General features: G+C 45.3%; 1 protein-coding gene across 1 annotated transcript in view; it reads left to right on the top strand.

The window, feature by feature from the left end:
- The first annotated feature begins 14,432 nt into the window (after positions 1 to 14,432).
- Positions 14,433 to 25,200, top strand: part of LOC142588736 (scoloptoxin SSD14-like) — a 120,299-nt gene continuing 109,531 nt past the window's right edge. The window contains exon 1 of the mRNA XM_075700553.1: positions 14,433 to 14,536. Coding sequence (XP_075556668.1) covers positions 14,433 to 14,536 — 104 coding nt within the window. The remainder of the gene's footprint in view (positions 14,537 to 25,200) is intronic.

Below are 25,200 nucleotides of genomic sequence, written 5' to 3'. Positions count from 1 at the left end.
ACGGCATACTAGGCGGTAAGGAGTCGGTAAGGCTCGGCTCGCACCAAGCCAAAACACAGCGAGCAAGTGGTGCGGCCACCGAGTCCATGCCGTGCATGTCCGCGCCTCGCGTGCGTTTTTCACCATGGTAGAACCAAGGCACGAGTTAACTTTTAATTCACCTTCTGAAACGCGACGAAATAACTGCGTGCGTGACAGCCCTTTTTACAAGAAGCATAGCCACTGAAGTTGCGCTTTTCGTAGCAGTCGAGTAACAGCTCGAATGAGAAAAGAAAGACTATAGAATAAAAGCGAAAATCAAGTAAAACAAAAACAGAAAATAGAACGTGGAAAAGAATGAAACACTTAGGGTTGGTGGCGCCATCTATTGGCGCAGTGTTTATTTAGAGGGGACGCAGAGTTTATTACAGTGATTAAGTGTGTTCTACTTGCCTGATGGTGTAAAGTGTCGGCAGCGGCGCTATTTACAATCGTCTTTTTTTCCATATTGCTTAAGACAAAGAGCCGGCTGATCGCACGGCTTGTGGGAATCGATGTTATGCGAAATAGTGTGCGGCGAGACTACCAAGTTAAACAAATGACCATGACAGCACCAACACGTAGGCGGCTGTTTCATGGCCTACATGGCACATATGTCTTGACATTCACGTTATGACATATCATTTATGTTCGTCGTACGCTATGTAACAACCTATGTAGCCTATGTAACAAAAAGATTAATGTGGTGCATGAAAAAGTGTCACAAGATGCTGCTACTGGCTTTCTGACAGCCATCCACGTTTGCCGTAACCAGGCAGTTTCGTAAATAATGATGTGCATGGACAAGCTAAAGCGTTCTAGTATTCGCAAAATGAATATTTCGCGCTTAGCGCCGCACAAAGTTCTTGTATTCTGCAAAGCTCGAGTGTTACACCCTGTCATCATTATTACGTTACTGTAGGCATCGAGCCATACAGACAGCTAAGACGTCTTCGATCGCAGGTTAGTACAGAACGGTAATACCATACCGCATACCGCACTTTCCGTACGGTAACTTGGCACTGCTAATAGGGACTTTTAACGGTGCTACGGAAAGTACGGTATACGGTACGGTAAGTGCGTAATACCGTACCGGTCGAGCACTGCGCATGCGCGAACTTTACCGTACGGAATGACTTTCCGTACGGCATACTAGGCGGTAAGGAGTCGGTGAGGCTCGGCTAGCACCGTGTGTCGCGAGCCGAGCTGCACCAAGCCAAAACAGTGAGAAGCTGATGTCGGCCACAGAGTCCACGTCTCGCGTGCTTTTTTTACCATGATAATACCAAGGCAAGAGGTTACTTTAAACCACCTTCAGCGGGGCGACGAAGTGGCAACAAGTAAACAGTGGCATAAAAAAAAACCAGGTAGGTGGCGCCATCTAGTGACGAAGAGTTTACTTAGAGGGGAGGCAGAGTTTTTATTGCAGTAACTAACTATATTTTACTTATCTGCTGGTGTAAATTGTCAGAAGCGGTGCAATTTACAAGAAACAAATCCTTTTTTATGTATTGATTAGATAAGAACACCTATGTAACAAAAGGTTTCACGTGTTGCAGGACGAAGTGTCACAAGATGTCGCTACCGGCCCTGCGAAATGAATATTTCGCGCTCAGCGCATAGTTATTGTATTCTGCAAAGCCCCAATGTTAGCCGCTATCATCATTATCGGATTGCCGCACGCATCGAGCGGCACACACAGCTAAAACGTCTTCGGTCATCGCGGTAAGTTAGTACGGAACGGTAATACCGTACCGTATACCGCACTTACCGTACCGTAATACGGCACTGCTAAAACTCTCTATTACTCTCTATTTAGTTAAGGCTAACGCATTACGGTCGAAAGTTATCGTGAGATAGGTTGTTCTACGATTGTTTCAGAATTTCAGTTTGTTTGAGCCTATATGGCCTATCTACAGCTTGCCTAATATTTCATAGAAATATGATGCATTAGCGTCTTAACAATTGAGTGCAACAGAAGGGTAAAAAATGCCGCTAAAATAGATCCTCAGCGAAGAAAATTTGGCATAGCGATGTCGTGTACGTGCCGAAATGGCTCGACAACGTAATAGTGCCACGCGAAAAAATGTTAATATACGCAAATAAGTATAATATTAGCCAGTGCCAGTTTAATAAGAAGTAGCCAGTGCCAGAGCGATCGGCGGGCTGCCATTTTCAATTCATTTCGGAACGGGCCAGTTTCCGGCTATTCTAAAAAAAAATGTTACCATTCACCGGCAGGCGTTAGAAATATGGAGCTGCTGACTACAATGAGACGAGAAAGCCGGAACATACGCTCGTGAAGTGGGAGAGCCAAAGAGGCAGATCGCTTGGCGGAGTGCGAGTTACACGAGAGTCAAAAACCATGAAACTAAAGGGAGCTCGACCACGTGGGCTCCGAAAGGTCCACATTGGCAGCCGCATGTAAGGATCTGCAGAGTGTTCCGCGGAAACCCGAGTGCTTGATCTTGATATGACAAGGAGCTTGGGTAGTCATTTTTCTTGTGAGTGGATAACGCACCAGTCATAGTTTGAGATCTGAGAGGGCTATTGCGCTGTTGCCTGGCCACATATATGGAATTTATAACACGGCGCTATAGCTTGCTTTGAAGAGTCAGTAGATTCCGAAAGGTTATCTTTTTGGTTGGTTATCGCTGGTCGTAAGCCGGATATGGGTAGTAGGGGCGGAGCGTTTCTGGTCGTGGCCTAATATACTCATGGGCCGAGGTCATAAATCGGGCTTTTGTAGTAGATACGTGGCTGTTGTCGCCGCACTACTCAATGATCCTCAATCCTAGTCACAGGACACGTCGAAAATGACGAAGCAGGAAGGTCAACAACGTATGGCAGGCGGGAGTGACACGTATCCGAGCATATCGCACTACAGCTTGCAGGTTGAACTCATCCCGAACCATTTGCCGGATTGTTGATGAGAGATCGAGCGACTGGTTACCGTCAATGCTTGCTACGGTCGTCACGTTGGCTAGTTTGCGAAACGTTCGCGCAAAGCGCCTCGTTTTAAACTATTCAAACTTTCGATAATGTCGGATGACGTCGGTGACAGAGATTAAGTTCTTTTTTGGGATGAAGTAGCTATAAACGTCCTCGGCAGTTTCCTTCTGGACGTGCCCAACTTGGTCTTTATTATTTCCTCGATGTGAGCCTTTCCGCCTAGCACTTGCGCGTGTTGTAAAAGCGCACTCATGATGGTCCAAGCACATGAGCGCAGTATCCATTAGAAGGAACACGACATTCTTAAGCTGAGAAGCGCTGTTGCAGTGTTTGTAGCTGCTCATTCGTTTGTGATCAGTTAGCTACTCATCGACGTCTTCGCCCACTTTTCCTGCGAAGGCACATGAATTGTTGTCGCACTGTGCTAGTAGGCGCCGCATTGGGAACGGGCCGTTGTTTTTCACCGTCGTGGAACATCTACGACTACGGCAGATTCGGCGGAAGTCCAGCAAGGCGAGGACTCCGTCGAAGAACTGGTGGGTCAACGTATGTCTTGGGGTGTTGAGTGTGCGTACCGCGCAACTCCACGAAAACTTCCGACGAAAGGATTCATTTACAGACGATAGACGACAGGGTGAACGCACAGTCCGGCAGCCCGAGCTCCCCCCCCCCCCCCCCTTCAATGCCTTTATAGTACGCTCACTGCAATGTAACGTATATTCCGCGCCTTCAAAATTAAAATGTTTTGGATTAAAAATTAATAATACTGCTGCGGTTCTTCGTGTTTTGTAATAGAGCGCGACGACAAACGTAGCCGCACAAAGCTGCACATGAAGACCGGGGACCCTGGTTTCCTGATGGCCACATGTGTAGACGCAACGCAAATTGTGAAGGGAAAAAAGTACTTTTTTCACGTCTTCCCTATAAATTCGGCATAACAATGATCCTTGTGTATTGCTCCTGTATGGAAAATAATATTTCAATAAAATAAAGGGCGAATACGACATGACAAGTCGGAAGAAAGATCCCGTAGATGCCCAGTCGAGTTCCTCGAAGAGGACGCCATCTGACTTTAATCGTTGCGCTGCCGTCAGTACAGTTTGTGCCATACATTAGCTATATTTTGAAGCATCAAACTGTCGGGAAAAGCGAAAGTGGTTTTTGTAAGTTCGGCGACACGCACGAGATTGGCGGCGTTTTTATACATTATGGCAACATATGTTGGCACAGAGCGTTAGCAAAATATGCAATTTTGTTACACTGGGTTGCCGTAGCGAGTCGCAAATGGTATCGGACGGTGGGTCTCACTCGAGACGAGAAACGAGAATTAGTTGTAGATTTGGTAAAATTAATGGTATTGGCGTATTTTGCGCCAATATGGCCGAGCAAAACCATATTGCACCAAAAACTGAGCAGTCATCCTGATCGGCCCACCTGGTATCTTGATCAAAAAAGACAGAAAGGCGTTTCCACTAGCGTCGACACGGAAAAGGACAACGTCGACGCATATATACGCGTTAGATTAAGCAGATAAAAAAATTCGATATGAATAAAAGGAATAGTGGGTCGCGGAGAAATTAAACATTTGTTAAGCACACGAAGAAAACCAAGCGAAATATTGCGTGCAATTAAGCGACAATGCTTCAACGTTGATGCTTCTGATTTACGCACATATAAATACACATACTATGTACCTCTACCTTGTATTCTTTCACGTCGAAATTCGCCAACACGCCTTTTTTCCTTATATGAACCAGTCAGGCGCTCAACCTATGCCCGTAACGTCCTTTTACATACCGCATATACTAGTGTAAGAGCCGCACCCCCCCATTGGAGGGCAAAAAACAAAAACAAAAATTCAGAACGTGCCACCGGAAAGCGAAATGAGTTCCGCTGCCGCTAGATGACACTAGCTGAATTTCGTTCGACGTCACTCAGGCCGCCGCCATCACTCCATTATTTCATTGTCTGCGCGTCATCTCTGCTGCGTTGACAGTGTTTCCAGTCATTGGTTGGATTTTGTCTCTAGAGAAGGGAGCTTTGTTTGGATCAGCACTTGTCATGGATGATTGGCCGTAATCCGAGGTCGTTTATTGCAGCGTTATGCCATTTGCGCCTCTTTTACCCTCTGTTATAATTGCGGAAACATAACGAACTTTTAGCGGATCGTCATTGGCCTGACTTGTGCAAGGGATGCACCCAGCCAATTTTCTAGAAAAAGAATTGCGGTCCTTGCGCGAGTATGTATGGTAGTTCCCACTTAATAACATTATTTGCAAATAAGTTATCCATAATTTGTGGAATGGGGAACGAGGTTAGATATGTAGGATTTCCGTTTATAATTGGAGAGAGTAGCATCTACTTGCGCCATTTATTGTGGCAATCGCTTTTTATTAGGGAGGGGGGGGCGGGTGACGGGGAGGAGGAAAAGTGCGGAGATGAAATTACAGCGGCGAGAGAATCCTTCGCGCTGACATATTGTCTACGGCATGGCAAGAGATCACAAGTTCGCAGCCGGAATTCCTGCAAAGGCGGAATGAAAGAAAAAAGAGACACTCGTGCATCGTGCCTTGGGTGCCCATTAGGAAACATATTGTCCATATCTGATTATGAGGCACGCCCCCAGTACACTGCGCCTCATAATCAGATCGTCGATTTGGCACGTAAAACTCCATAATTTAATATATTTTAATTTTTTCTTTATTTTAATATAATGTCTCCCTTCTGGCTCAATTACACCTAGCTCTGACATCTTATTTATTTCAGCGACCATGAACTCATGTTGAAACACGATAAGCTTTCAAACAAACTGGGTCTAAGGAGGTTAACTCGAAATCGGGAACGATGGCAGTGCTCCTGCCTGGTGTGTTTGACAATCGGTCTTTAAATTCGAATACGATGAATTCTATTATTTCATCAATGATTTCTTGAATATTTTTCGCCATTGTCATTGCTGCCAACACAGGGAAGTCGACCGGTTGGTTAAGCGACATGTTCACGATGCCTTACCTCGGCCGGTAGTGTTCAAGTAGATTGCTGTGATAAACTTATGTCCTTCGTTTTCTTAGTACCCCGATTAGGTAGCTTGTGTCAGATAACTTCTGAACTACGTCCACCGGTGCTTCCTAATGAACATGTAGCTTATTTTTCAATGACGGTTTCACGATCACTACCTCATCCCCGAATTCGAAGCGTCGCGTCCGAGGCGTCCGGTCGTAGTAATACTTAGCGTTATTTTGGGCCTTGCGCATTTCCTGCCCTGTCAATTCTTCAGATGTGTACAGTCGGTCTAAAAGCTTTAACACGTATGACACAATGGACGGGTCGCAAGCCCGGCCCTCCAAGGCTTCCCGAACAATGTGTAGAGGGGACCGAATGCAACGGCTGTAAACAAGCTCCGAAGGTGAAAAATCTGTTGACTCGTGCGATGCAATTCCAAGCGCGAACATTTCTGCAGGCAAGCAGACCTCCGAATACACTTTGTCCTCATGACACAGGGCTCGCAAAAGCCATTTCATGACAGAGTGAACTTTCTCTACAGCATTTGACGGTGGGTGGCACACTGAGATATGAATAATTTTAATACCAAAGCTTTCCAGAAACGTGAGAGGTCAGTGCACTCGTAAAGGCTGAGCCCTGATTTGACTTGATTTAGGCGGGGAACACCGATCGCACGAAGATGGACAAAAGCGGGTTGACGAGTTCTACCTAGCTTAGTTCTTTTAGGGGAACCGCTACCGGGAATTTCGTGGCTGGACATAGTATAGCCAGAATATCCCGATAGACAGACGGCGTTGCGGGAAGCGGTCCCACCGTGTCTATAGTGAGCCTGCAAAAGAGCTCTCTGATTATGGGGAGAAGTTTCATTGGCGCTTTAGCTTTATCTCCGGGCTTGCCAATGCGCTGGCATGTGTCACAGCTTCTCACGAATGCTTCCACTTCCCGGAAGCAGCCGGGCCAGCAAAATTTTTGCAGTAAGCGGTCCTTGGTTTTCGTAATGCCAAGATGCATTGACCAAACGCCCCCGTGGACGAGATGCAGGGGCAGCTTACGGCAGGTAGTAGGGAGAAGGGTTGAAATCCGGGCCAGTTGGTACATAATTGAAGGAAAAGACAAATCACAAAACTCAAAGCACAAGAAGAGAGGTTCACACCACAACGACTGGTCACCACAACGACTGACCACACCAGTCGTGGTGTGAACCTCTCTTCTTGTCCTTAGTCTTTTGTGACTGGTTATTTCCTTAATTACGGTAGGGATGCGGCACCACGAGTTGGTGGAACTGAGCCCCTTTTAGACTAGCGTACTTTCTATAGAAGGCGCCTTACTTTACGTTGACCACACCTTCATTCGCGTCGGACATCAGGTCCGCAGAGTGGCATCTTTTCTCCTGTTCAGCCATCAAAGCGGAAGGGCTTACATTCAAAGGCTTTCTTCCGCACTATGCTTCTGGAGATATTGCAGGCTTAACCGGTTTGCTGACCGCTTCATTACTTAGTGTGCTTTGCACCATATCCCCAAGAGGGCTGTCCTGTTTGTTGCTGGCTGACGAATCCTCCGTCAAACCCGTTTCTTCCACCACTCGACATTCATATACTGCCTTGGCCGCGAGCTCCCGTGCCTTGGAACGAGTTAGGGCTTGTGATATTATTCCCTGACTAAACCCGATGCCCCTACGTCACAGCCAATCCTCCGATTTGTTAGAAAATAAATATGGATATGTATAACGGCTCCACAGCCACTGTAGTCCTCCATAAAGAAAGCAACGAAATCCCAATAAAGAAAGGAGTCAGGCAGGGAGACACGATCGCTCCAATGCTATTCTCAACGTGTTTATGGGAGGTATTCAGAGACCTGGATTGGGAAGAATTGGGGATAAGCGTTAATCGAGAATACCTTAGTAACTTGCGATTCGCTGATGATATTGCCTCGCTTAGCAACTCAGGGGACCAATTGCAATGCATGCTCACTGACCTGGAGAGGCAAAGCAGAAGGGTGGGCATAAAAATTATTCTGCAGAAAACTAAAGTAATGTTTAACGGTCTCGGAAGAGAACAGCAGTTTACGATAGGTAGCGAGGCACTGGAAGTGGTAAGGGAATACATCTACTTAGGACAGGCAGTGACCGCGGATCCGGATCATGAGACTGAAATAATCAGAAGAATAACAATGGGCCGGGGTTCGTTTGGCAGGCATTCCCAGATCATGAACAGCAGGTTGCCATTATCCCGCAAGAGAAAAGTGTATAACACAGCTGTGTCTTACCAATACTCACGTACGGGGCAGGAAGCTGGAGGCTTACGAAAAGGGTTCTACTCACTTTTGAGGACGACGCAACGAGCTATGGGACGAAGAATGATCGGTGTAACGTTAAGGGATAAGAAAAGAGCAGATTGGGTAAGGGAACAAACGCGAGTTAATGACATCTTAGTTGAAATCAAGAAAAAGAAATCGGCATGGGCAGGGCATGTATAGAGGAGGGAAGATAACCGATGGTCATTAAGGGTTACGGACTGGATTCCAATGGAAGGGAGGCGTAGCAGGGGGCGGGAGAAAGTTAGGTGAGCGGATGAGATTAAGAAGTTTGCAGGGACAACATGGCCACAATTAATAGATGACCGGGGTAGTTGGAGAAGTATGGGAGAGGCCTTTGCCCTGCAGTGGGCGTAACCAGGCTGCTGCTGCTGATGAAATATGGATACTTTGGCGGGAGATGTGCCGAGACGGCGGCTTAAGTGTCCAGTACTCCAAAAGGCCCTTCCATGTGAATCATTGCTACTGGGAGATAAACACTAGAAGCCTCTACGGCTTGCCTTATCCAAGCCCACTTAGTAACTTCAACACTTGTTTGGGATTTTTGAATTACACGAGATATGCCACGTTTGATGGCAGTTGTAGGAAACTGCTTATTTCTTTGCCCGGAAAGGTTTCTTTTGCCCTCTGTTCGGGTGACTCCTCCTTTCCTTTATTTATTTATTTATTTATTAATACCTCAAGGGTCCAAAATAGGACATTACATGAGAGGTGGGCATGGAAAAGGCGGGATTGATGATGTGGAAATTAGAAAGATGAGTCGGAACACTCAATGGCAGATCTAAAGCGTGCTGTATCGCGGATGAGTGCAGTTTGTCTGGGAAGGCCATTCCAGTCTCGGGCGGTTCGGACGAAGAATGACCGCAGGAACGTAGTGATGCGTGCTTGTGGTGGGATTACGGAGTTCGGATGGCCTGTTCGACGAACACGATGAGCCAGCTGGACCAGCTGGCTGTCACGAGGTATGGAATAAAAAAAAAACCTGTGATAGAGGCATAGGCGAGAGATGCGACGACGAGATGCAAGAGGCGATAGGTCTAGTTTAGATTTTAGTGATGAAACGGTAGTGTGATATGAGTAATCTGAAAGAATAAATCTAACAGCACGGTTTTGAACGCTTTCAAGGGCTTTAGTGAGATTAGTTTGGTAAGGGTCAAAGATAGCACATGCATATTCAAGTTTTGGTCGCTCAAGCGTTTTATAGGCAACTGATTTCACGGGTGGTTGTGCCATGAAGATATTACGGCGAAGATAACCAAGAATTTTGTTAGCTGAATTAATTATGTGGCTTACGTGATTTGTCCAAGACAAATCTTTGGATAGGTGAATTCCTAAGTACTTGAAGGAGTTGGTAGTAGATATAGTGCAGTTGTTAATCTTGTAGGCAGGGGGAATGTAGTTAGGTCGACGATGGAATGAAATATGCACAGTCTTACTAACGTTTAGGGACATGAGCCATGTAGCACACCAGTCTTAAATATGAAAGAGGTCCTCCTGAAGAGCAGAGACGTCTGCGACGGTATTGATAGAGCGGTATAGGACACAATCATCAGCGAAAAGACGTATTGCAGAGGTTGCAGTGAATGGCAGGTCATTAATGTAGATTAGAAATAGGAGTGGCCCAAGAACAGTGCCCTGAGGTACACCAGATAGAACGGAGGAAACGGAAGACGTAAGGTTGTTAGCATATACAAACTGTTTTCGGTTAGTTAAGAACACTGGATCCAGCTAAGAACAAGTGGGTGGCTGTTTAGGCGTGATAATTTTAGTAGAAGGCGAGAGTGTGAAACCTTATCGAAAGCCTTTTCGAAATCTAAAAACAGGGCGTCAGTTGGAATGTTAGAGTCGAGGTTTAAATGAATATCATGAATAAATAAAGCTAACTGCGTTTCGCATGAGTGATCTTTCCTGAAGCCATGTTGATTAGGGTGAAAGAACTACACTGAAGTTAGGAAGCTAGCAACATGAGAGTAAATGACATGTTCCATGATTTTGGAGCATACGCTGGTGAGTGAAATGGGGCGGTAGTAACCTGGGGAAGACCGATCCCCTTTCTTGAAGACTGGAATGACCTTCCCTGTTTTCCAGCCTCTTGGAACAATGCCTGTGTCAAGTGATTGCTGAAAGATGATACAGAGGATCGAACTACAGACATACCGTACTTTGTATTTTTTAACACTTTGGCATTAATGCCACCGGTTCCACAGGATAATGAGCACTTCAGGACATCTATTACCTTAATGATGGCTTCCGGCCTAAAATTAATACCTTCCATTGGTGTAAAATCGAAAAATGGTAAATCTGGTAGTTCATTGGCAGGCTCTTTTGTAAACATTGAACAATATGCAAGGTTCAAGGCATCAGGACCATTTGAGTCAGAAATGGGTGAGCCAGAATTATCACAGAGAAATAGAGCTTTTAGTTTCGGGTTTTATCGTTTTCCAAAAACACCGCGGGTTAGAGTGCAACATATTTGAGATGGTAGTAGAAAAGAAATTACGTTTTGTGTGTGCTTTTAACGAGTTATATTCTTTAGTAGCTTTGTTATATTTTTCCCAGGCAGAAGAAGAACCTGAGCATTTGGCTACACGAAATAATAGTTTTTTCTTATTGTTTAAGCGCTTTAAAGTAGTGTTGAACCAGGGGGAACGCGCTCTTTCATTTATCGTGATAGTTGGAATGTAAATACCTATTAAAAGCAGCATTTCTGTTTTGAAAAGTTCCCAGTTACTCTCAGTTGACCGCTGCTGATACGTAAGGGCAAGTTGCTCATGAAAGATAGAAAGTTCACGATTAATGCTTGGATAATCGGCTTTATCATATAGTGTTAGTACTTTCTTTGATATTTTACTTTTGAGTATATTGCAAGGAAACGTGGCATGAATGACGGTGTGATCGCTAAGACCACTGACGTACGTAAGAGGAGGCATCTTATCGGGGTGCGAGGCTAAGACGAGATCTAGATATTTGATGAGTGTTGAGTTATTCGCGTAGGTTTAGTAACAAGCTGCGATAGACCGAACAGCAAGCAAATGTTTATAAATTCGCTAGCCATGTTTGTTTGTGTTAGACATGACGCAACGTTACTCCAATATATAGTCGGAAAGTTGAAGTCCCCGAGTAACAATATGGGTGTGTTAGGACAAGCCGTGGTTAGTTCAAACAGCGCATCGTGAAAAAACGAGAGAAATTAGCTATCAGTGCAGGGTGGACGATAGCAACAGCCGATGAGCGTGCGCGGTGAAGTGGCGTGGCAGTACGTCCAAATCATTTCTATAGGCGTTCTTATATTTACAAAAGAGCACTTAAGTTGGCGGCGAGTAGCAATAGCCACACCGCCGCCACGGCTTCCATCGCACCTGTCTTTGCGAAAAATATCAAATTCTGGTAGATCTGGAAGAATTTTGCAATCAAGTATTGTGGAATTTAACCATGTTTCCATTAGTGCAACAATGTTACTGGATGACGAGGAAATGAGGCCGCATAACGAATCCCGCTTGGGTATCAGGCTGTGGATGTTAGTGTAGAGCAACGATAGATTGTGCTTAACACGCTGAGTCGGCATCAGTGGCTTTTGCACTTGTTGCTAGGATTGACGTTCGACGACCGACTGTTTAGCGTGATCGCAAACGTATGTTTTTCGGCCACAGATAAGTTTGTCGTAACGGAGCTTGAATGAAGATTGCTGCGCTTTTCCAAAGTCGATTAGACGTCTCCTGGCCAGACGAGTTTCTGGGGAGAAGTCTTCGCTAATGCCGTATTCGGTGCCTTTCAGCTTAGCGCTTGAGAAAAGGATGCCTTCTTTATCTTTAAAGTGGGCGAATTTTACTATTATTGGCCTCCCTTTGCCCTCCTGGAAAGTGCCGAGTCTGTGGGCACGTTCTATATCACGACTTTGAATAGTTACGCCCAGGTTTTTGTGGCAGTGTTCAATTATTGATTCCTCAGAATCACGCCACGACTCATTTCGCGCATCTCTGACACCGTAAAAAACGAGGTTACATCTCCGGGATCTGTTTTAGATCTCATTAAAGCGGTCAGTCAGCACAGTTACCTGAGCAGCGCTGCTATTAGCGACGCTTTCTATGTTATTTACTTGGGACTTTATATTCGAAAGTGACAACAGGTCGGATTCAATCTTGGTCAACCGTGTGCCGAGTTTGCTGAATGTTTTTTCATGATCAGCAAGGGTTGACCTAATTGAATATAGCTGCTCAAGCATGGCCGACTGCCCGATTTGCAATGCCTTCAGAACATCCAGCATATCAGCAGGGAGTACAGTTGGATCATTTCTAGGTCCAGGATTAGTTTCAATATCTCTAGCCAACAAAAGTAATTTCAATAGCATGCGAGCACAGTCAAATACTATACAAAGAGAGCGCCATGGGCTTGGCAGCACGAGTAATGTTCGGTAACCAGTGCGTTTACCGAAAAGGCAATAGCAATTTGTTACCTGCGTAGCGAAGAAGTGAAGTCGGTTAGGATGGCCCATCACTGACGTTCCGCCAAGCCCACTGAGCGTTGCGATGGTTTGTCTTGGTTTTATACCGGGGATCGAAGGGAAGATGGCGCTGTCAATCGAAGATAGTGTGCCAGGAAGCCAGGGCGTCAGCCGATGACACTGCAGCGACAGAAGTGGCGTAATCTGTGATGCGCAATCCGATGTTCCGTAGAGGTAGGTCCGGCGCAGCTCGCCATGGCAATGCGGGGCGTCCTCATCGGCAGGCAGTGGAATCCAGGCAGGCTGTTCAGAGTACGGTGTTAGCTTCAGATTCCAGGACAGCACCAAGAACTGCGTAGCGAAGAAGTGAAGTCGGTTGGGATGGCCCATCACTGACGTGCCGCCAAGCCCACTTTCCCTTTGCTTTTTTCGTCACCAGTTTTCACCAAATCAGACTTCTCCTTTGATCTATACTAACTCGACTTTGCCATCACTGTGGTTTGTAGGGTCTGTATTTATTTCTTTCCTTCTTAGAAGCTTCTTTGCCTTCGAGGGCACGGCGACTTACGTACTCCTCAGCGAGCGCGGCCGATATCGTGATAGTGTCAACGGGGGACCTATGCTGAACCCAATACCTGATGTTTGGAGGTACTCGGCAGCAGAATTGTTCGAATGCAAAGCGCTCCATTTTGTTTTCCGCGCCGCCGAGTGCGCCCTCTTTTGTAAGCCACTGCTGCATGTTTGCCCCGAAAGTGTATGCGAGTTCTGTGTATGACTCACTCTTGGTCTTTTCGACCTCCCGGAATTTTCGCCTGTATGCTTTTACTGATAGCTTGCACTTTTTAGACAGACTCGCTTTGACTTCATCGTAGTCCTCTGCTTTTTCTTTTCCCTTGCGGGCTATGGTGCCAGCTACCTCACATGACAGCAACGTGAAGAAGCGTTGTAGCGACATGTTTCTGGCAAATGTTTCCTTCTGATACGTGAGCTCAAACCGCACCAGAAAAAACCTATGCCCCTCCTAGTGCGTTGGATGCCATCAAGTCTGGCATTCTGCGCTCGCTTCCTCGTGCCACTGCGCTAGGTCGTTTAGTATTTTGAGCCCTTCAGTGACTCAATTGAGAGGCGCTTCATTTCGGGTGCGTCAGCTGCTAAACGCCCGCGCTCTTTTTCCTCAATGCTCTATAGATGTTGCTCAAGTTCCTCGTCATCTGCCATGATCACTTCGATCGTTATCTTTGGCTTTCTCTTTGATCTGGAAAGCTGGAGGCCCGACTCTTCGGCCAAGTTTCACAATTCCGCCTTCATTATTTCCTTCAAGTTCATGGCTACCCTTAGTGCTGCTAACTCTTCCCTGCACAACAACCTTGACGTACTCCAAATGCTTCTATCAGCGGTTACAGAAAAACACTGCTTTGTACTTGGCCCTAAAAATAGGCAAAGCCAGGTGATAACGGAGAGAAGCCCTTCACTCACCATATGCAGTCATGAAGCCTGACACTTTGCTCCAGAAGTTGCTATCCAGAGACTTTGGTTCTTGCCGGGTAGATCGCATCAGCTGCCAACCAGTCGCGATTCTGGCGTGCGAGCGGTCGTTACATTTCCGTGGCTAGTGACGTGCCAGCTGTTGGGTGATCAAGAGGTTCGGGGCGACGTCCAAGAGATGGGTAAAAGGGTTTATTTACCTATTTACATGGCTTTGGTTAACATGTATGAGCACCAGCGCCAGTACGAGCTTGAGTACGAGCGAGAGCGCCAGTACGAGATGGAGCACACGCACGAGTCGCAGCACGCCCCCCAAACCCTCAATATGCACTATTTAAGCCCAGCTTTTTCTCCTTTCCCTCGTAGGAGAAATTCACTGTTGTTCTCGGCCAACCACAATCGTTGAACCGTTCGCAAGATCCCGCACGTGATGTCGCATCATTCCGCCGGAGTCCGCCCCCTATATTGGACGATTGCGCCATCATACGAAGCAACGTCGTAGCGAACTGGGAACTTCATGTCGAAGTTGTTCCCGCGGAAGTTCTCGACGTTGACCCCTTTTAGCAGTTAGTAGGCCACTCGTGGTGGTCCGCTTGTCAGGGTCAGGTTCCGGTAGAGTGGTATTTGCGGGAGTCATTGCTTGCACGAAGGCCGGCGGCTGTTGTCGCCTCAACGTCGGCGCCTTTTTTCGCGTGTCACCGTCCATGTCCGGTCCAGTCTCGTCCAGGCAGGCACTCGTCACACCCGTCAGCTTTGGTTATGCTGATTTAGTTGCCAGTTCTCTGGTCCCGAGAAAACGATGATGCAGCTGGAGGGGCTTTTCAAGGCTGCAAGCTCGCCGGTGAAGCATTAATCGCCGAGAAGTGATGCCGGGTGATGCTAAAGAGATGCTAAACGCTAATTGTAACAATGAACGCGCGGGAGCAGGAAAAGGCAGATAGATGGCGTTCCTGCCCCTGCCACCGCCCCCGGCCCCCTCCAGCTTGTGCTTGATCACATGACCCCGTGTTCACCCTCTCCCCATGCCTTTTGCTCAGTAGAAATCGTCAGCTCTCGTGTTTCTCCGCGTTGTTTACCAACGCGACAAATGGCGTGTCGGTGTTTCCTGCCTACCGCGTACCAGCGCGCGCGCTGTGACAGCGGTTTTGCTGCTCAAACTTTTCATGCAGAAGGACTGCTGAAGTAAATTTTGCTTCGGCGGACATAGCATTTTAGTAGATAGATTTACTAGCCATATAGGCTGCAAGCATGTGATTGAAATGGCGAAAAACTTTGTTAAATTGAAACTGTCACAGAAGCTACTTCATTAAATCGTGAAAAATAAATACACGGTTTTCAACGCAACTGAGATTGGGTAACGAAAACAGTTTGTTACATCGCAAATTTTGTTGAATAGATGCACCGGATATCGTAGACGGCATATATATATATATATATATATATATATATATATATATATATATATATATATATATATATATATATATATATATATACTTTTGGGTTTGTCACTTTCCAATAAAATATGATTGCCTAAATTTCCTACTGTTCAACTTTCAGGACAGGAACGGAAACTTCAGTGGTTAATGTTTACCTTGGCACAAGCAGAAGCCCCATGGGAAATATTTAAATAATGGCGGACAAACAGCTCGCTGGTGTAATATGCTTGGTTTATCTTAAAATCCCGCTTCCATGCAATTGGCTAATATGAAGCTCTGTTAAACAAGTAGTTTCGACATATATTAGTGCAATGACTAATAAGTGCCTACCATTCCTACACTTCGTAGAAAGAGATGAAACAAGGGTGTTTTGATAAATGAAAGTTTCTGCTTCCAGCTTCCATAAAATCAATTTGCATTGATATGTTGAAAGCGGGTACCCGTACCTAGCTTTTGTTATTCATAATGCTCGCTTTTAGTTAGATTATAATAAACGTAACCTGAAAACCGTATAATAATTCCGCCAGGGGAAGGGAAGAAAGGGCGGATACTTATTTAACACAAACACTGCTCTCACAGATGGTGTGGCAAATGTGTAACTTAGAAACTCACACACACGTTCGCTCAGTAAATCTGTTATTTTAGCAGTAGTGTGACATAGGAGCTTATTTTCTAGTGAGAAGATTGCTGATCATGTTGTGTTCTGTACTATTGTCTAGACAGATGCATATAAACATCGCACATACACAATGATTTGGTAGCAAATTTTGCCTATTACCAAACTAACAAGACTGTGTGGAATAATAATCTTTCAACAAAGGCTGAAATAATATTTGTGTTTTTTAACTACTTGTACGCAGCAACTATATATATTCACTGTACAACATATAGTGCTCTTGAATTCATCTCAGAACATTGCAACCAATACTGTTGACTAATATCTGAATATCTTTTTAACTCGGAAGGGTAGCAGTGCACCCATATTAATTTTGTACTTGGAAGAAATGACGCGAAGAAATGATATTCACTACTTCAGATGAGTATAGAATTGCATTTGCCTTTAGGATAGTGCAACACCTTCAGCACTGATAACATGCCGAGATACTCGCACATCATAGTCAGATTCACGTACTGTAACAAGTTTAGATGTCTTGCTTTATAGCTCGATGTGCAGAGTTGGATTGATAAGACCTTGTAAAATTACCACTCGCTCCAATTCTCAAGGAAGAAGCGACAGCCACTTTTGCATACGCCAAAGTGGGGGGAGGCGAAAGCCTGCATGCTCAAGAGACATTCAGTAAATTACTTGACATTCTCATTCGAATGCGTCGTTACTTCGTATTGTTTTTACAAGCAAAGGACGCGGGCTGGAGTGCCTTAATCGAAGTTACCTTAATTACATGTGTCTTAATTAACTTCACCCTAATTAACGCCCTAGGTAGAGGGTTCAACTCGAACTGATAGTCGTGGGTTCGAGTGCGTGAATTACCTTGATCTTAATTAACACGATGACGACGGTGAGCTGCGCACATCAAAATTGTTGCGTAAGCGATGCCTGCTTGACCCGCGCATATACATCAAAACTGTTGCGTAAGTGTTGCTTGCTTATTCATAGAAGACGATGACGACGCTGACCTGCCCATCATCAAAATTGTTGTGTGTGCGTTTGAATATAGATAGGATACCATGCCGCTGAGGTCACGTGACTTTTCCGGCCATTCGGGTTGACGGACAACTACAACCGCCCCTTTTCGCGTGGATGAGACATATAAGGCTTTCGCCTTAATATAGGGCCGGATTATTGCAACCCCATTAGAGACATTTATAGTATCAATCAAGAACCCCTTCTTAAGGAGGCTAACTGAAGAAGGCGAACAAGGCACAAAATTGCACAATCAGAATGCAACGTCATGGAAACGCTTTGTGATTCTACCGCAGATGCAGGTAAATCACAAAGATAATGAAGAAACACCAAAGAAAACTGCGTGTGAGCGGCTGTCTAGTCGCTGGAGTGCACCGCAAAGCTTGGCTGCAAACACATGGTACACCGCCATGCACTTGTGGTACACAACACATGGGAAACATGCAAGCTGCAGAGACATGTTTGCGTGTGTGTTTTTAGGGATAGAAGGCACTGATGATAGAAGCACAACCCGCGCACATTCAACACAGCGACGCGAAAGCAAATGCGAACGACACAAGTTCAATCTGCGCCACACGAGTGATCAACACCCGTAGATTTGATGATTTCCGACTCAAACGGTTACAACGCGCACAGAAACGTCGCACACTGCACATGTCTAGCTCCAACATCATGTCAAGAATTCCTGAGCTACATTTGATGTTGACGACAGCAGCAAGTTATTTAAAACGAAGTGACAGCGTAGGTCGCACAGACAGGAGTACAAAACGTCTTCGAAGGGCTTCAAGACAGCTGACCAAAGTCCAAATCGTTCATATAAAGACAGCATAACCAGATCTCGAACTCGAAGGTCATGCTTTTGCTAGCTGCATGCGGCAGAAGCTATTCGGAAATGTAAAATACGTCATAGAATTTCTTTCTTAGCTCAACTATAGGGGACAGTATTGACTGTTCGATGGTTTTTGTATCGCAACATCTATATGTAGTTCGGTGCAACAAGGCACAAAACGAGAGTGCACTGGTTAATATTGCAGGAATCAAGGAGGCCACAACAACCTCAAAAGTCTACAAATGGCGATGGCCCTATGCGACCTGTTGGGGCGGCCACGCACTGGCCCACTTCAACGGGGCGATCATGGCATCCAGCCATCCATCCTGATATTCCTCCGTTTTCACCGTTCCGGTCGGTTGTGCCAGCTGCTACAATATGTGCGTCTTACCACGTGTTTATTACTGCGAGGGCATTATACGCCCCATTACGCGAAAACCTGGCGTTGTCGTCGTCGGCGTGACCTAACGGTGGCATCGAAAATGGTCGACAGCGCAAAGAGTAAAAACACGTCAAACTCATTGGCGTCAGATTTCTGAGGGAGGTTAAACTTCCTGTAAGCAAAGAAAATTAACGGCTTAGAAAAGAAAATTTGGTACATTGCGGCCTGGGTGGCAACTGAACCCGGGCCCCCGAGGTGGGAGACGAGCACGCTTCCCCAATGCCAGAGCTGCGTTCTTTTTGTTTTTCTTTATTACCTCGCGCGACGCCACGGCGGCTCCACGGTTCTGGCTTAGTAAAGATGCTCCTAGTGGGTGCGTCATTGCACATGTCATTTGGCTAACAAAAGGTGTGGCTTAGACCATGCGTCATTGAGCACGTGACGGCGCAGCCAATTAGGTGGCGCCACGTCATGAGTGTATAAAAGGAACGCACTGCCTTCGAATCGAAGACATCGATCGGAAACATCTGACCTAAGGGACTGTAATGCTTTCGCTTTCTTACACGCAAGCTTTCTTAAGTGTCTTAGCATATATGTTTGTGTGTTTGATGTGATGAAATGCGACTTAATTCGCGTGCAGAAATTTGCCAGAAGGTAGCTTGTGTCTTACTGCATATGCTTGTGTCTCACCGTATGCGTGGTGCACCAGGCAAATGTGGACCAACGATATTCATGCCGTGGAGTACGTTCCCTTTGTATCTGTTTTTGAAAAGTTGGGTGGACGTCGCAAAAAAAAAATAATGCGTATTATTAGCGTGGCTCAGCTTGGTCCCCTACACAACGGCATGTATGCTGGGAGCAAGTTTTCAGCGCCGGCAAATGGGAGGGCACTTTTCGACCGCGTCGCCCCATTTAAAAGGTAAGTAATCGTGCTTGCTAACTGCGCGTGTATTGTGCGTGCTTCTCGTGTGTGCACAGAGCACCTTGCGAGCGTAGGAAATAGAATTCGCGCGACGATAGTGAAACTAGTGCCGATGTTTTCTGAGCCCTGGTTGTCGGAATTTAGTTACGTAAATTTATTGCCTCAATGCGAAATTGAAAACCTTGAGAATGTTTTCTAACGACGAGAAAAATTACTTTCGGGAATAATCGTGTTCATTATTTGGGCCTGTGCGTGAGCGCCCACGTCCTTGCTGAAGTTGCGTAACTACGATTCCTCTCCCTCTTCGCAGATTTTTATTTTAATGAAGTTTCCTCGCCTATAAGTGCTTCAACGCAGTAAATAATCGCTGCTTATGAAGTTTTCGGTTTCCGAGCAACCATAGGGGAAAAATGTAAGCAATTACAGCTTGCTATTAGTATAGCTTACTTTTGAAGACAAGCTATGTTGACATAACTTGGACCTAACTAAATATGACAGGGGAAGTTGCCTATACTAAATAATGAACAAAATGAATAGTTCTCTAAACGAGACATTTCTTTGCAAGTGCTGCTGCGGCGTGTGTGTTAAAAATTTTACTTTGATTAAGGGGTCTCATTAGCATGACATTCATCAGTGACTTCGACTTTGTGTTCTGTTGGCCCCTTGCACTAGTATAGACATTGTTTTTGTTACTATTTTACGTGCTCCTTACATGTGTTCGCAATGTGAGAGCGTTATTTTGCCACTGCTATGAGTTAACACGGAACTTATCTTATAATGGCGAGGCCCTGATCCACAACAGTGTCCACGTCTGGAAGGAGCCCCAGGAATGCAGGGACCTCGTGGCTATGTCTGAAACAGCACGGCCTGTAATCTGGATGGTCGGGTCAGGTATGACTGAAGTGTACGTGTTGCCAAAATTAGGATCTCGGGATCATTCGTGAATAAGGTTATGAACATATTTCTTAACACAACTTTCTAAATAGGCAAAATATTTATGAAACCTTTTTCAATTGCTCTTTATCTGTGTTAGTAGACGTTATGCACATATTATAGTGCTTTATATAAACATAGATTGTTCGATGGTTTTTGTATCGAAACATCTATATGTAGTTCGGTGCAACAGGGCACAAAACGAGAGTGCACTGGTTAATATTGCAGGAATGAAGGAGTCCACAACAACCTCAAAAGCCTACAAATGGCGCTGGCACTATGCGACCTGTTGGGGGCGCCACGCACTGGCCCACTTCAAAGGGGACGATCATAGCATCCAGCCATCCATTCTGATATTTCTTCGTTTTCAACGTTCCGGTCGGTTGTGCCAGCTGCTACAACATGTGTGTCTTACTACGTGTAAGACATCTGACCAAAGGGACTGTAATGCTTTCGCTTTCTCACACGCAAACCTCCTAGAGTTGCGCTAGGTGTGCGCCGCTCTACAATGAACCACTGGCCAACTTGGGTCACTGGCTATGTGCCACTGAGTGAACGGGAAGCGGGGTAACTATTCTCAGCTTTTTTAGGAACCGGCGCGCACCTCATTCTCTTTGCCACTGGATGGCACAGCGTTTCCAGAAATAGGCGCAATAGAGGAGCCCGGTAGCTAGATGACGCGTTTCTCAGGCACAGTGAATTTGGGAAGCCACGTGCAGGGTGCGCAGTGGCGGCGCTAGATGGCGCTGACTGTTATTAGGGAAGCGGTAAAGGGGAGTCGCTAACATAATCCTACTCCATAAGAAAGGGGACGCCAAAGACTTGGAAAATTATAGACCGATCAGCTTACTGTCCGTTGCCTACAAAGTATTTACTAAGGTAATTGCAAATAGAATCAGGAACACCTTAGACTTCTGTCAACCAAACGACCAGGCAGGATTCCGTAAAGGCTACTCAACAATAGACCATATTCACACTATCAATCAAGTGATTGAGAAATGGGCAGAATATAACCAACCCTTATATATAGCTTTCATTGATTACGAGAAAGCGTTTGATTCAGTCGAAACCTCAGCAGTCATGGAGGCATTACGGAATCAGGGTGTAGATGAGCCATATGTAAAAATACTGGAAAATATCTATGGCGGCTCCACAGCCACCGTAGTCCTCCATAAAGCAAGCAACAAAATCCCAATAAAGAAAGGCGTCAGGCAGGGAGATACGATATCTCCAATGCTATTCACAGCGTGTTTAAGGAGGTATTCAGAGACCTGGATTGGGAAGAATTGGGGATAAAAGTTAATGGAGAATACCTTAGTAACTTGCGATTCGCTGATGATATTGCCTTGCTTAGTACCTCAGGGGACCAATTGCAATGCATGCTCACTGACCTGGAGAGGCAAAGCAGAAGAGTGGGTCTAAAAATTAATATGCAGAAAACTAAAGTAATGCTTAACAGTCTCGGGAGAGAACAGCAATTTACAATAGCAGCGAGGCACTGGAAGTCGTAAGGGAATACATCTACTTAGGGCAGGTAGTGACGGCGGATCCGGATCATGAGACGGAAATAATCAGAAGAATAAGAATGGGCTGGAGTGCGTTTGGCAGGCAGTCCCAAATCATGAACAGCAGGGTGCCGTTATCCCTCAAGAGAAAAGTATATAATAGCTGTGTCTTACCAGTACTCACCTACGGGGCAGAAACCTCGAGGCTTACGAAAAGGGTTCTACTCAAATTGAGGACGACACAACGAGCTATGGAAAGAACAATGATAGGTGTAACGTTAAGGGATAAGAAAAGAGCAGATTGGGTGAGGGAACAAACGCGAGTTAATGACATCTTAGTTGAAATCAAGAAAAAGAAATGGGCATGGGCAGGACATGTGATGAGGAGGGAAGATAACCGATGGTCATTAAGGGTTACGCACTGGATCCCAAGGGAAGGGAAGCGCAGCAGGGGGCGGCAGAAAGTTAGGTGGGCGGATGAGATTAAGAAGTTTGCAGGGACGGCATGGCCACAATTAGTACATGACCGGGGTTGTTGGAGAAGTATGGGAGAGGCCTTTGCCCTGCAGTGGGCGTAACCAGGCTGCTGCTGCTGATGATGATGAAAGGGGAGTCCCACTCCAGTGCACGCCTGCTAAATAGCTCGTTTTAAGGTACCAACACGTTGTGCCGCTATATTAATTTGAAGCAAACGCGTCACCGTCGAGAGTTATCGTGAGGTAGGCTCTGCAGAAAGTTTTTCGGTTCGAAACTGCTGTATGTGATTTGCAAGATTTGATCGAGGACCTTAGCTCACAAATGTGAAGTTAGGTTCGAAGGATACTACGCAGAAGACTAAAGGGATGTTAAATAGGCGAGCTAAAAATGGAGAATGAGTGAATGGTGGTCAGGGGCTAGATTCGGTGGAAGGGTAGATTAATCAGTCACAAGGCAAGCAAATAACGAGAATGACATTGACAGTAGAATAAAATTGATAGTCACTTTAGAACACGCTAAAAAGGATGAAGGATGAAGTCACTCGTTAAAGAAATTTGACATTCTCATTCGAAAGCGTTGTTACTTCCTATCGTTTTCTCTTTAGTTGTTCTCTATGTCGGTCGCCTAGACATCGCCACTGATTCTGCGTGGTTAATGGCACCTTAGAATGGTCGTGGCAAGTCTATAAAACCAATTAAGACGCATACGCAAATTCACTGAATGATTAAAAAGAAATTTTAGCCCTTCAGTCGACGAGGGTTGCTACATGCACTTGCTCATGGTGCCATCTATCTTAAAGCGCAGGTAGAATGAGAGGGACACGGAACGGTAAATTTGACAAACAAAGAGCGCTAACTTCCGACAACAATTTGTTTCCAGTTCTGGCAGGCTTACTTATACTTCTCAAAATGTGATAATACACTTGCACACGTTGCAGTCTCCCTTGCAAACAAGGCTGGGAAGACGCCACGGAGACACTTTTGTGGCCACACTGATCATTTAGAAGGACGTCCATTCAATACGAAGAGAGATAATCGAGCTCTTCCACTAATAAAGAAATTGATGACTTACAGGCCCATGCGCTTGAATCTAGGCGCCATAACACCCAACGGTCGTCGGATTTTTCGACGCATGAGCCATCTAAGGCTTTCGCCTTAAAAAAAATGTGTTCAGGCGAACATTGCAGGCATCATGAAGTCATCACGAGCAGCTCACCACTGTTCCAGAAAAGAAAAGCGAATAAATATTGTAGCATTGCAATATCTCTATGCCGATCAATGGTATCGGTAGTAACATATTGGGGAGAAAGTTGGAGGTCAACAAACAAAGCGGAGAAAGAGCTAAGGACCGCAGAATGAGCGCTGTAACGAAAAAATGATAGCGGTAAAGCTAGGAGATCGGAACAAAGCGATATGTAATGAAGAGAAAATGAACGTTGCCAATATTCTTGTTTAGATTAGGAGTGCGAAATGAATTCGCGAAAAAAGATGCGCAGCACAGAAAACCAATGGTCTATTAGAGAATAGGTGCCAAGGGAATTGAAGCGCAACAGAGGACGGTAGAAAACAAGAATGTGCGATGAAATTAAGAAATTTGCAGGCTTAAGGTAGCGTGAGCTGGCGCGAGGCAGGTATAATTGAAAATCACTGCCAGAGGCCTTTGTCCTTCGGTGGACTTACTATTAGGCTCACGATGACGATGGTGATGATATAAAACCCCCTTTGATTTAGTACGCACGACCGTATCTTTATGTAATGGCTTGCCGAATTGATCGTAAAACTTGCCGATGATAATTGGCACACGGCGTCAGTCAAACTTTAGGAGATGAGTGCGAAAGCTCATGTGTATATAATTTGAGGAATATGCGCTTGCAAAAGCTGCTCTGATGGCGGTAGCTGTTATACCGCGTTTTCTTGGAACCGTACAGTGCTTTAGAATGTCGCCTCTACCTTGATCCTATTTCTTGCGCAAAATTACTCAGAATCGAGCATTACCTGCACGCGAAGTCATAATTAATTTTAATAATTTAAAAGTGGAGCAATTAGCGTTTAAGCAATTACGTTGCAGCACATATAAGAAGTTATGGACTGTAGCAGATGAGATTGTTGGGCGTAACCAATTGAAATAAATTTTCAGGATTAGGTCAGTTTTGAGATATTCATTCCCAACGTGTGCAACGAAATATATGGGAGATACGGTTACTTTAGTGCTTCAGTGCATGGAACCGCGGTTTGTTAATTAACTAAGTATAACGGTACTGTTTTTGATGTAAGGTTCATCGAGCTCATCTTGATCGCGGTACCATCCTGATGATTCGATCCAAGTAAATATGCGCTGCAAGGTGACCGTTAGGAATTCTTGAATTTATTTAACTGCCACAAACTAGTGTTTCAATTGTTATTATTATTTCTTTAATTTGACGAATACGCATTTTGATTTTTTATGGAAATTATAGCCGCCGCTTCGAATACACTCAAGTCACGGTGCAGAATAACGCTATCTGCCAAACGTGGTCTTTAACCATTCCTCGCCTTTTGTCACGATTTCGCCACATACTGAATCCGAGCTCATAAATCCGAACGGGACCATTCGGTGACAGAAATCCAGATTCTGACTTTCATGTACTGTAATCAACTAAAAAATCATGAGTCATTACATTCTGCAAATATGGATGACCAGCGAAGCTGTGTAGCACACGACAAAGAGGTGACACAGAATTTCATTCGAACATACGTATACGAACACAATTATTGTCTTGCTCGGTAGTCATAGTCGCGAAAGGCACGCGCACGCATTTATTTTTACACATCCGCGTTTATTCTTGCTACACATTCGTCATATACCCTCGTGTTTTTATTTCGC

This window comes from Dermacentor variabilis, chromosome 7 (genome assembly GCF_050947875.1).
Source record: "Dermacentor variabilis isolate Ectoservices chromosome 7, ASM5094787v1, whole genome shotgun sequence".
In the NCBI taxonomy this organism is placed as follows: Eukaryota; Metazoa; Arthropoda; class Arachnida; order Ixodida; family Ixodidae; genus Dermacentor; species Dermacentor variabilis.
The sequence above is the reverse complement of the archived record's forward strand: the minus strand, read 5'-3'. Positions and strand labels throughout refer to the sequence as shown.